Source organism: Bubalus kerabau, chromosome 2 (assembly GCF_029407905.1).
Source record: "Bubalus kerabau isolate K-KA32 ecotype Philippines breed swamp buffalo chromosome 2, PCC_UOA_SB_1v2, whole genome shotgun sequence".
Classification (NCBI taxonomy): domain Eukaryota; kingdom Metazoa; phylum Chordata; class Mammalia; order Artiodactyla; family Bovidae; genus Bubalus; species Bubalus kerabau.
Genome location: NC_073625.1, coordinates 88657875 through 88671694, shown reverse-complemented (window position 1 = coordinate 88671694; position 13820 = coordinate 88657875). Strand labels below are relative to the sequence as shown.

Genomic DNA, 13820 nt, shown 5'->3' with positions numbered 1-13820 from the left:
GCATTCACTTTAAAAGACATTTTTTAATTGTAGTAAAATGCACATAACATAGAACTTGCCATCTTAATTGTTTTTAAGTGTACAGTTTGGTGGTATTAAGAATATTTACATTGTTGGGATTCTCCAGGCAAGAGTACTGGAGTGGGTTGCCATTGCCTTCTCCAATACAACCCAGAAAGTGTTCACCTTGCAAAACTGAAACTCTGTACCCATTAAACAACTCCCCATTTCCCCTCCCCGCACCCAACCTCTGGAAACCACCCTTCTAAGCCTCCTTCAAAGTTGCAATTTTCTCAAAAAAGAGTCCTACTTGCCCTTCATATGTTTGTGGGACAAAGGAAAGAGCACAGATTTGGAGTCAAAAGTGATGCCAAACCTAACAACCTAGCTCAGTATCCAGACTGTCTCATTCTGTATTTACAAAACGGTGGAATTTCTTCTCCATTACCTTGTTGTGAAGATCAAATGTTATAATAAATGCATCTGAAATTTGTGCAAACTATATAGCGCTACACAAATGTTACATTCTTATTGTGACTAGCGCCCAGAGCATACGCTCTGAAGGGGTAGCAGTTTTGGGAACAGGCTGTCTGAGATCTTTAAAGGGCTGGGATGCTCTGGTGAGACACAAGGAAGAAACATATATCTGAAGGTTTGGGGGTTAATCGATGATACCTCTTCTCTCTGTACCTGAGCTGGGAAACCAGTTTGAGGGAGAGAGAGATGTAGCAGCCAGACAGATGGATGTGATGATCTTATCTTTGTTACTGGTAAAGTAGTTTGGAGAAAGTGCCTTAGATCTGTGAGCCAGGGGGGTACCACTAATATTTCATCCCTGTATTCAATGTACTTACTTTCCTTGGTCATGGTAAAATTTTGATGCTTCAGGATTTCTCTGTAAGGACAGTCTCCTTTACCTCATTTCAGAGAACAAACCTGGATACCAATGCAGATCCAAAGTAACTCCAAAGGGGCTAAGCCACACATGCTAGTTCTCTCCTCCAAACCCCTCGGATGATGGGAAAGACCAGGAATGTTAGGCTACAGAGCTCCTCCCTGTGAAACCATGAAAGAATCTGCCTGCAATGCAGGAGATGCGGGTTCGATCCCTGGTTCAGGAAGATCCCCCTGGAGAAGGAAATGGCAACCAACTCCAGTATTCTTGCCTGGGAAATCTCATAGACAGAGGAGCCTGGTGGGCTACCGTCCTGGGGTTGCAAGTTCAGAAACAACTTAGCAGCTAAACCAGCACTGGCACCAAGCAAAGGTCATTTCCTACCACCACCACCCCATCACCACCGCCACACACCTGTCCCAACCACCCCCGACCCCGGCCCCCAGACACCAAGAGCTGGGAGAACAGCAAGGGCCATGGAAAATTTGTCCCTAGTGTTGACCTTTGCCCAGAAAGGAGAAAGGAAACTATTAATATTTTATTTCTTATTCCTTCACCCAAATGTTTTCCTAATTCTAGGACTTAGAATTCAGTCTAAGACAGTCAAAACTACACTTTAGATATAATATGCCTTAGTTATGTGCTTATTTGTAAGCTGGACAGAAAAAAAGAAAGACCAGTTCAAAAGCTATTTCTGTTGAAACAGCCAACTTACCTACTTGTGGAAACTAGCAGCCTGCTGGTAAATTGTGCACTATAAGACTTAATCAGTTTTAGAGATCATAAATTATCATAATGGGGAAAGAAAATGGTACCCTTGTTTTTCAAAGAAGAGTATATCTTTTCTTAACATGCTAATGACATTTTGGGGACTTCCCTGGTGACTCAAACAGTAAAGAAACCGTCTGCAAGCAGGAGACCCATGTTTGACCCCTGGGTTGGGAAGATCCCCAGGAGTAGGAAATGACAACCCACTCCAGTATTTTTGCCTGAAGAGTTCCATGGACAGAGGAGCCTGGCGGCTACAGTCCATGGGGTCACAGAGAGTTGGACACAACTGAGCATAGCACCACAGTGACGTTTTTATTAAGATAAAAGTGTGGATGTTCAGTGAGATAACTCAGCAGTGTTCTGGGTGGCTAGCAAAACCACCAAGGGGACTATACACAGTTATTCTATCCTCTGATCCAGAGTTGAACATATTATTAATGTTATTATTGGCTATTGGTTAGTAATTCAATCTTGATGCTATTTCATGTTTATTTTACCCATTTTCATCTTACTATGGAAAGTTTCCGGGACTAAAACAAAAAGGGACAACATAACCCTAATATGGTTCGCTGGTTAGTTTACTGATTGCACAAAATTGTCCCTTTGTGTCTTGAATTCAGTAAAATATTAGGCTTTTGAGTCAGTACAAACAAAATACATGTTTTGGTAGAATTTACTCTGCAGCCTCCGATTTGAATTCTGAGTACTTTCATCCAACAGTAGCCAGTGTATATTTGTTCATTTTTAAACCTCCCTATAGATCAAGAAGAGATTTTGTTTTCTCGGAAAGCATCACCAGATGCTATTATTCTGTTTTGGGACCAAAAACAAAACAAAACAAAACAAAAAACCACTGATTAAGCATACTGCTCTGTTTTTTCTAAAAAGGAAAACTACATTGAAAAACAAGTCCATTTAGTTGATACATCATATTCCATTTCAATTCACAAACTTAGAGCAAACAATTCACACCACTCAGAAACAGAAAGGAACACCTGAAACAATGTCCCTCTTGGGGAAACAAACATTGAGTGGTACAGTCTAACAGGCCAGGACTAAATTAGAAAATATTTTCAATTATAGTTGTGGTACATTTATTTGTATAATGCTCAAATATTTGTATAATACTCGCTCTTTAAATCCATATTAAAAATGGATGTCTAAGATGATGTTTTCCATTTATGATGAAGATGAGTTTTAATCAGACACCAGAAGCAAAACTAGAATTTTACTCTTTAAAATAAGCATTCTTATTATTAAAACTGTTTTAAAAATCTGATTGTTTAGAATTTGACTGTAATTCCTTCTCCTAAAACCATATTCATGACTTACTAACAAAGTCTTTTTGTTAGATTTCTAGAATGTACAGTATTGAGGCAACTCAAGCCATGGCCTTTGATGGTTGTTATCATGACTGTAAGGCTGACATGGACCAGACTTCCTTTTCTCTACACTCAGAAGAGGACGCCTTGCAAGGAAGATGCATAGGCAATCTCAGTGCAGATTCACCTCGGATACAGACGAGAAAATCCCTAGGAGGGCAGGTTGGTAGAATCATTCTGGAGAACAACCATGTCATTGACACCTATTCAAGGATTTTATTTCCCACTGTGTACATTACGTTTAATTTGTTCTACTGGAGTATTTATGTTTGAAGAGGAAATCCCAATTGATAAAATGTGTTTGGAGTCAGATTATGTTAAAAACAACAACAAAAACCACCAACTCTTAACTATAAGTTGGATGGTACCAGACTAAACTGGAGTCAGCCAATCACCTATCCTGTCCTAAAGAAAATGTGAAAGTTGACTGATTTACCTCAAGGAAAGACTTTAAGGTCTTAGGAGAATTTGGCTCTATCAGTAAGGGTCACAAGCATGCATAGTATGGAAAACCAATTTCCATAGGGAAGGGCTTTGTACCTACTTTATCTGGACTCTCCTTGCTTTCTAAATGTAAATTATCTGCATTTGAGTGAAAAATTAAGCTCGACTATGCCCATGGTGGCTCAGATGGTAAAGCATCTGCCTACAACGAGGGAGATCCAGGTTCAATCCCTGGGTCAGGAAGATCCTCTGGAGAAGGAAATGGCAACCCACTCCAGTACTCTTGCTTGGAGAATCCCATGGACAGAGGAGCATGGTAAGCTACAGTCCACGGGGTCGCAAAGAGTCGGACACGACTGACTTCACTTTCAGTAAAAACTTTTCAGTGCCAATTATTCAGGGCGACTCTGTTCCTTAGTGCTAGCCAGCTGTCAGATTCCCGATAGCATTGGATCCTTCTGAGGAAGAATATTAGCATCAAGGTGGCACCATGGACTCTCACACAGCTGAGATCCTCGTGAAGAGCTTCCTTCTTCCGTCTCCAATCAAGTCTTTTATCCTATTTTACTATTGTTTCGTGCATTATTGACACCAAGCAGGACAAAAAAATCTAAACGTCAGTCTTCCCATCCTAATACTAAGTTGCTATTACACATTAATTTTCAATAATAGCATCTTGTAGCTTTCCTACTTTTTGGAGGTATTTAATTAGTTGCCTTTGTTTACCAAATGTTTATTGACCTCCTACATGTACTGGGTACTTTATTAGGTGTTAGATATACTAAAAGAATGAATACAAACTGACATTCCTGCCATCAGTCCGTGCACAGCATAGTAGGAACAGTGAAATGGCAGCTATAGTCAATAATAAACATAATGGATGTTAAAGTAGAGTTATATGTACTGTGCTTCTGAGGTTCTGCAAAAGGGATGCCAAAAGAAGGAAAAGAACATCCACAATGGGATGTGGGCTCTTAGTTTATAAACCAAGATACTTCCAGACATGGGGTTGAGTGGAAAACACTGAATGAAATGTATGTATCCCATAGCAATCTTTAGTAACTTTGGTGGAACTAAGTAAATAGGGTCAGGTGGGTATTAAATAAATGTTTGGTAAGAAGAAAAAAACTCCAATGTTCAGCATTCATTTTGTAGATTGACAGTGTGCATGTTTTCGTGTTAAGTATTTGTGAAAAAGATTCCATTTAGAGATAAGCTCTTGATAGGAAGTATGAAATATTTCTCATCCTATTTTGATTTCTGGGATTGAATTAAGGGAAATAAACAGTGTATTACTTTCAGGTGTCTTGCCATTTATTTTTTACCATAAAGTGAGCTAAAATTATTTGAATTATTTCATGCCAGGTGAAGAGACAAATAACATCCTACTTGTTTACCAATAACATTGGTTTTGGTTCTCTATCGTTAATGACATAATGTTCCAGAAACTTATTTTCCTCTTGGGAGCAAAAGGCAAATTCTTTCTCTATTATGATTTCCCTCATGGGCAGGCTAATTTGGGGATATTTCATTCTATTTTCTTAGTAAAACTCTCCAATTCTTTCAAAACTTTCTAAGGATTATATTTTTGTAGGAAACTGTCCAAAGTTGAGCTAACTTAATTTATTTTAAAACTTTATTTGATTGGAGATAGACAATAAATAAAATTTAAAACTATTTATTAAATAGTTTTTAAGCATGACTTAAAAGGGATAATATTTTCTAGGATTATATTTTCAAAATGTAAAACAGATTAATATCCTAAGTGGATCTTTGAGAATTTGTAGCTACTATTTAAGCAAAATACTATAGTTGGATTAACATTTCTGCTTCTGATATACTCTGTATATAATTGATGCCAAAAAAAAAAAAAAAGAGAGAGAGAGAGAGACAAATCTACAAATGAACAAAGCAGATCTACACAGTTCCCTTCTTCTGACTCTCTGGTTTTTCAAATATTGCCTCCTTTCTTCTATTTGAACTGTAACATTCAGGACATCTAATGCTTCCCTTGGGCATATTCATTTCACAATTTAAAGTCAAATGCATCATTGAATACATTTGGCAATCTAGACTAGAAAAATGAGTCTCTATCACACTACACTTACACTCGACATTCCTCTTGAGGACCATTAATGAACAATTGTTGGCCAACCAAACGTAACTTTTGTTAATGTCTGGAAACACAGACATTTTATTTTTCAGTAATAAATGTCTAAAATATATTTGCTGCTCAAGAGAATTATTAGAGCATTCAGAGTAAGCTGCTAGGATTTTAGCTCAATTTTCTTTTCAGGTCAGTGACTTCTTGATAACAGCAAGGACGGAGCTGTTTCTGTAAGTTTCATTTCTGCTGGGGAGCAACAAGGTTTCTGGGTTTGGTTCTTATTTCATGAAGAATGAAGTCACACTTATCTGGGAAATCTGTGAGTGGCAGAGAGCATATAATGCTTACCTCATTGTCATTTTCACTTCATTTACTGATTACAGTCTGGAGCAGACTGTGTGTGATTGTTCGCTGAGGGATAAGCTTGGATAAAATAGGAGGATTTCAGAAAATAAGTTGCTTTCCAAGCTTAAGAAAAAGCCAGCCAGCTCTATAAACTGACTAAATATACAAACAGGCTATTTTATAAGGATTGTGCTAAAAAACCTATAAGCAGATATATTTTAACTTTATTGGCTTTTTTTCTGATTACAAAAGAAATACAATTCTATTATAAAAATTAAAAACACCAATCAGCAAATAAAATCCACTTAAACAGTTTTCATTTTAATGAATATTCTTAGATTTTTTTCTATGCATAACATTATATATTTCTAACAAAATATTTTGTATGTATTTTCATTTATTAATGTAAACCCTTATGTCATGGGCTTACCTTTTGGCTCAGCTGGTAAAGAATCCACCTGCAACACGGGAGATATGGGTTCGATCCCTGGGTTGGGAAGATCCCTTGGAGAAGAGAAAGGCTACCCACTCCAGTATTCTGGCGTGGAGAATTCCATGGACTGTATAGTCCATGGGGTTGCAAAGAGTTGGACACGACTGGCGACTTTCACTCACTTACCTCATACCAAACATGTTGGGGATATGGTAACTGAAAAGGGATACTCCCTGACTTATTAAACATACATTCTGTTTGAAAATGTGTCTAAACTGTGCTGTTTTTAGCTAGGTTTTCTTCCTTGGATTATAAGCAATATTTTTTTCAATTTGTTTGATCTTTGTCATTGACAGCTATGCCATTCTCCCCCCTCCCCCACCCCCACCCCCTGCCGGCCAAACTAATCTTTATACGCACAGAACAATTCACTGAATGAGTGTACCACCGTTTACTTAACCCATCTCCTATGGGACATTTGCTTTATTTTCCACTGTATGCTATTATAATGGGTTGCAATTAGCAACATAAAAAATATTTATGTGACATTATTTTAGAAACAAATGAAGTTTCTAGCCATATCCAAGTTTCAGCATTTATTCTCTTTGTAGAATCCCTGTTTGCTATTAGAATCTGCCATGTCAGGCTCACCTATCTATCTGGAAGCTCTCGGGTATAGATTACTGTCACTGAAGGAACTTTTTATTTTTAGTTCATTTCCCTGTATATAAAAGAAGTTTCAGTATTGTATAAAATACTTACATTAAAGCAGTCCAATTTGTAGGAATCTGGCTTCCTTCCATGATTTTATTGCTGCCACAAACCATCTTTGTAAGTAGGAAAACAATGGAGATTACAGATAGTTGCCTATGAGTTGCTACAAAATCATAGTTTATGGTATATTGTCTTAATCCTTGCAAGCGGGTGAGTTTTCATGAATGAGGTTTCTCGTTTTGTTTTGTGCCACTCATAAGCCTGTTCAAATCACACACACAAACACACATGTAAATTCACGTGTACCTTTTTACATGAAGATTAATGAGGAAAATAATTATATCTAATTCTGTTTTATGCTGAAGGTCAAAATTTCAATGAGATTAAGTAACATCCTCAAAGAAGCAAGATAAGGAGGTAGTAAGGAAACTGCTATTTCAACTAAAATTCTATACCTGGTGCTCCTGTTATTTCCTGGCAGGAACTTAGGCGAAACAGTCAGTTACATTCCCAACTACCTCACTTGTGATGGAGCCACCCACTCTCTCCTTGTAAACATTGTTTTAAAACACTACATCAAACTGTAAAGTCCTGCCTAATTTCATAGTCCTGTTGTTGTTCACTCGCTAAACTGTGTCCAACTCTTTTGAACTGAGTGTGCCTGGCTTCCCTGTCCTATCTCCCAGAGCTTGCTCAAACTCATGTCCACTGAGTCAGTGATGCCATCCAACCATCTCATCCTCTGTTGCCCCCTTCTCTCTTCTCTTGCCCTCTGTCTTTCCCAGCATCAGGGTCTTTTCCAGTGAGATAGCTCTTTGCATCAGGTGGCCAAAGTATTGGAGTATCAGCTTCAGCATCAGTCTTTCCAATGAATATTTAGAGTTGATTTCCTTTAGAATTGATTGGTTTGATATCCTTGCTGTCCAAGGGATTCTCAAGTCTTCTCCAGCACCACAGCCTTCTTCAATTCTTTGGCACTCAGCCTTCTTTATGGTCCAACTCTCACATCCATACATGACTACTGGAAAAACCATAGCTTTGACCACATGGACCTTTGTTGGAAAAGTGGTCTTTGCTTTTTAAAATGCTGTCTAGGTTTGTCATAGTTTTTCTTCAAAGTATCAAGTGTCTTTTAATTTCATGACTGCAATCACTGTCTGCAGTGATTTTGGAGCCCAAGAAAATGAAATCTGACACTGTTTCCACTTTCCCCCATCTATTAGCCATGAAGTGATGGGGCTGGATGCCACGATGTTAGTTTTTCAAATGTTGAGTTTTAAGCCAGCTTTTTCACTTTCCTCTTTCACCTTCATCAAGAGGCTCTTTATTTCCTCTTCACTCAGATCTGCATATATATCTGAGGTTGTTGGTATTTCTCCCAGCAATCTTGATTCCCGCTTGTGAGTCATCCAGCCCAGCATTTTGTATGATGTACTCTGCGTATAAGTTAAACAAGCAGGGTGACAAGCCTTGATGTACTCCTTTCCCAATTTGGAACCAGTCCATTGTTCCATGTTCAGTTCTAACTGTTGCTTCTCGTCCTGCATACAGGTTTCTCAGGAGACAGATACGATGGTCTGGTATTCCCATCTCCTCAAAGTCCTATCACTTTCCAATTGCAGTTTGACTTCCCTGGATTTGATAAAGAACTTGAATATTTTTTTCCTCTTGTAAAGAAGTTATGAGAGACAAAATGCATGGAATAATTAAGGAGATGGTTTTTTTTTTTAGGCTATTGAAATAGGAAGGATGTTCATAATTAGGAACATCTCAAAGAAAAGGAAGGGGACCGAGAAATCCAAAGAGAGCTATAAACAAGAGAGAAACAAAAGAGTCATATCCACTGAGGAAAGGGAATGGTGGGGGTTAACTCAGAATGTATGAAAGCAAGGTGGCCATTTCTCAGAAAATAAAATGGTGGGAGTAGGTTTCAACCTTTGCTACATTTTGCAAGAACACAGGAACTTCAGAAAAAGTTCAGCATCATCAGGTGTTCTTCAATCCCCTGCTTAATCATAATGCTTTTGGTCAATGATGGGGCCAAAAGTGATGGCAGATTTCACAGTCACTGGGAAAAAACTGCCAGTTTTCCTTTCAATATATCGCTACTTAATTTGTTTTAGGGAAAAAAATGGGACTGTGTTTTATTATCAGGTCTTTTGAAGGATGAGCTATTACTTTTAAACCTAGGATCAATGTAGAAACTTATTTGTACAAGAGTGCTTCAAAGGCTTCCTACAAAATTGTGCTACTTAGCTGATCACTTCTTGCCTTAGGCAGTCAAAAGTAGATGGAGTTATAATGTCATTAGCAACAATTTTTAAACCTAGTGTGAACTAATAAGGCTTTCTGAGATTGATATGCAAGCCTGTGTCCTTTAAAAGTGGCATATACGTTCTAATAGCACCAAGAAGACTAGCTGAACAAGGCATCTGAAGAAGTTCTTGCATCCACATTGATTTCTTCGCTTCTTCAGAGAGCATTAATGCAGGTGTTTCACACATTTTGCAATTTAATAAAGAAGTGTTATTAACACCACTCATTAAATACATTGTTAGAGCTATCATACCACCCCAAAATAACTTAAAATATGTTTTGTTAATTAGATATATCTTGAATGAGGCCATATTTAAATTAAATGCTGAATCAAGGTGAAAGGAGGCTTGCTTGGATCATGATAAACACCTTTTAAATAAATATGCAATTCAGGTAGAAAAGAGAAGACTTTGTGAAAACAAGCCCTAATAATTTAATATGACCTGTAAAGATAATATGGATTTGATGTAGGAGAGAAAAATAAAACAAAGGAAAGGCCAAAGTGGAAGCTAAAAATGTGATTGACCCATAAAATGAACTCTTTAAAGTCTGATATATCTTGGGAAAAGATTTGATTTGAATGTAGAGTTAATTATCTTCGATTATTTTGGATAATATCCTGGTCTAGATTGATGCAATCAGATAACTATTGCTCATTTGAACAAAAAATGATGTGTCTTTGGGTAATCAAAGCAATTAAATTACATGACAGTCACTAAGCAATCAATACAATATGCCATCTTGACTCAAATAACCCATTTCAAATTACTCTTATGACTTTATCATTTACCCCTTTTATGCAGTGATTTTACTGATGAGAAATTTCCAGTGAGTTCCACTTGGTTACCATTTATCACATTGTTGAGCCATAGTTTTATGTGAAACAATTGGAACTTGGAGGTACCAGCAGAAAATGGCTGTATTTTTCATCAGTCATTGTCAAACATGCTTTATTGGTGATTCCTTCTCTGCCCCTTGCTGACTTCTCAGGTGAATTCCATTGCCTCTTGGATACTTTGAATTGTCAATCAGTCCAGTCATCAGTCAACAAGCACACAATACACACACCACTCACTCACTTTGATAACAGCGATGCTAACTTTCAGGCATAGACTGATTTAGGTCTGTTTTCCTTCCTGCCAGCTCAGGCCTGCACCCTCAATCGAGGAAACTGTCCAAGGAATAGTGTAGAATCCGCTCTTTCATACCTCCCTGCCTCCCACCCTCCTCCCATCCCACCAGGTTCAGGGGCCAGGAATGGATGAGGAGGAATAGGGAAAGAACTGGTAAGTGTTTTACTGAAATGATATGTATTTGAGCTGACTTTGTTGATGTCCTCTGGGTAGCAGGTAGGGCCTATCTCTTGGGCAGACAGCCAGTGCCCTCACACAGGGCCTCACCCTTGGAGTTTAATACTCTGCAGTGGCTATCTTGAAATTGTGAATAACATAATCTTTGACTCTGTTTTTGAAGGGAAGACTTTTGGAACAACTTGCATGTACCAGGCTTGGCATGTACACTTCTGCCTCCCACCTTTTGAGATCGGTTCTGGACCTTGCTTTCCCAGATTCCCCACCCAACCCCCATCCCCATGGCAACCAATGTCCCTGGCTTCCCTCTGCCCCAGGAGAGGCAGGTACACAGATCAGGGGTGGCGGGTGGGGTTGGACTGGGTGCACATCCCACACCCTGTAACTGCCCTGGGCTGGCAGTGCCATGGTGTGTTTGGAGGGTGACTGGACTGGGGCAAGCCTCTAACCACGCCATCCAGGTAAGGAGTGTGCCCCAGATGGAAGGTTGCAGTCTCCAGCTGGTTTGCTGTGGGTTGGGGCTGTGACCAGTTCCTCAGGGATTGGTTTCCCCACCCCTGGCCAGGGCACAGCAGTGTGGGACCAATGTTTAACAAGTGGGAGAACTCGACAGCCTGTGAGGCGGGTGCTCCTGTGCAAACTTGGCTCCAAGAAGCACCGAAGGGCCCTCCTGCGTGTCTGCATTCACCTTTCAAGTATTCCTATGCTCCTAAGAACATGACATTAAATACTGCAAATTGAAAATAGCACCATTGTAGTAGATAAACAGGAGGCAAAAGAAAGGAACCATTTTAATTTTTAGTATCTTTAATGACACTTGGACTTCCCTGGTGGCTCAGACAGTAAAGGATCTGCCTGTAATGCAGGAGACTTGAGTTCGATACCTGGGTCAGAAGATTCCCTGGAGAAGGGAATGGCTACCCACTCCAGTATTCTTGCCTGGAGAATTCCATGGACAGAAGAGCCTGACGGACTACAGTGTATGGGGTCACAAAGAGTCGGACACGACTGAGTGACTAACACTTTCACTTTACTTTACCCCTCCCTTTGGAAGAAGCTCCATGCTTTCATTTCACACTGAGCTCCACCAATTATATAGCTAGCCTGATAACAGGTGTTCAAATGTTGATGTTTTCAAGAGATGCAGACAAAGGTTCTTTTAGTGGTCTACACATTGGGGTGCATTGAAATTAACCCTGAGATTGCTGACGGACCTCCTGTGGCCCCATACCTCCTTTCTGGTCCATGCCAGTGGACCCCTCTGCCTCTTAATGCTTGGCCTTCATCACCTGCTATGTCACTCTCTTTGACAGGGTACCATCCAGATGTACCAAACCCAGGTACTTTGCACAGCACCCACTCCACCCAGAGGATGCTCAATGGTCCTTAATTTGACAAAGGGTGCTAGAGGGGCACTTGGGCCTCAGAGCGCTGCCCTGTCCTTCAGGATCCTCCAGGCAAGAAGCAGCCACCTGGGTTTCTGTTCAAAAGCCTTATTCCTTCAACTCCAAGCCATGACTCAAGGATCTAAGACCTTTGTAAACACACTGGGATCTCCTCTGATAGCAGCCCTGGAGCAGACCAGCACAGCCCACAGCTCAGCAAACAGCCAGCTGCTCAAGATGGCCTGCAGATGCCCCAGGTCTCTCTGTTGGTTCAGGAGTCCCTGCCAGTTGTCTTGGGCTTCTGCTGCTGCTGCTGCTGCTGCTAAGTCGCTTCAGTCGTGTCCGACTCTGTGCGAGGCAGGGAAATGCTACAGCAATCTCTGCTACACTGATGCACAATCTGCCCATCGGTTTCCAGTCTTCTCTTTATATACTCTGACTGTGGGTGCTGCTCATGGAACCTGTTCAGGTCTTTTCAGTGAGTCCTACAGGGCAGTATCGAGCACCTCCTCTTGAGAAGTGTGGCATGTAACTGCACTATAGTATGACGTTAAACGCTGGGTGGGGGCTACTACTAAAGTAGTGGTTCGCCACAGAGAAATTATGTAGGGTCTAGAGACTTTTTCGGCTGTCACAACTTGGTGTGGGTACCACTGGCATCTAAGGGGTAGAGGCCAGGGATGCTGCTACAATGCAGGTCATCTCTATACAAGAAAGAATTATTGGCCCCGAATGTCAGTAGTGCCCATGGTAAGAAAGCCTGCCTTTGGCTAATAACTTAGTCTCCTGGTACCTCCTTTTCCTCCCATGCAAAATTAGATAACTGTAGCATTCTCGTAGATTTTTGTATGGATTAGTAAGTTTGAGTACACAGCTTTTAAAAGTGTGTGGGAAATGGTATATGGTCAACAATGGTAGATGTCTCCTGTTTTAGGGCTTTCATTAAAATTTCAAGTAAAAATTTCATTAGGTATACTCCTATACAGGTTATTTCATCACAGTTTATGCATTCACTTTTGGAAATATTCGTTATTGTTAGTTTTGACAAGCATAAGATAAGGGTATACTTTGTTCCCATTTGCTTGTCACTTGACCATCAGAAACAGCTTCTGGTCTCAATCATCTTAACAGAATGAAATAAGGACTTCCTTTGTGTCCCCTCTGGCTGTCTGGAGAGCAAAAATTGCACAGGCCAGAGCAAAAGTGAACAGTTAGTTGATCCTCTGCCCACTGGTTCCAGGCCTCCCCGCCCAAAAGTCCCGATGAGTCAAAAGGAGAGTGTTAGGCAGTAGTTACTCAAATCATTCCTTTTTGTTCTTTGCTTTTACAGCCGGTCTCAAGAATTTCCAGTATCCTTTTTAAATCATTATTCTCTATCCGGGAGCAACATGATACAAATTACAGTTGACTTAGTACAAAGCAACACAGCGTAGCAGAGCGCCCCAAAGAAAGCGATGGAGAACCTGCACCACTAACTAGCTCCTTAAACTTGGGCAGCTCACTTCCCCCTTTCCGGCCTCAGTTTCTCCATTCATTAAAGGAACAGGATTGTACTAGATCACGTCCCCCCAAAACCTGAGCCTCATCCCTCACCAATTCAAGAAAAGCCCTCATTTATTTCCTTTAATAGCAAAAAAAGAAATCTATAGGGATGAACTCCAAACACCCTTCCGCACGTAGACACTAGGAGTGGCCCCTACCTCCTTCGGTTAGCCAGC

General features: G+C 40.1%; 1 protein-coding gene across 1 annotated transcript in view; it reads left to right on the top strand.

Annotated features, from left to right (window-relative positions):
* The window catches only part of GABRR3 (gamma-aminobutyric acid type A receptor subunit rho3), a 45880-nt gene extending 42559 nt beyond the window's left edge, over window positions 1-3321 (top strand). The window contains exon 9 of the mRNA XM_055570239.1: window positions 3019-3321. Within this exon, the coding sequence (XP_055426214.1) occupies window positions 3019-3321 (303 nt within the window). The remainder of the gene's footprint in view (window positions 1-3018) is intronic.
* The last annotated feature ends 10499 nt before the right edge of the window (window positions 3322-13820 follow it).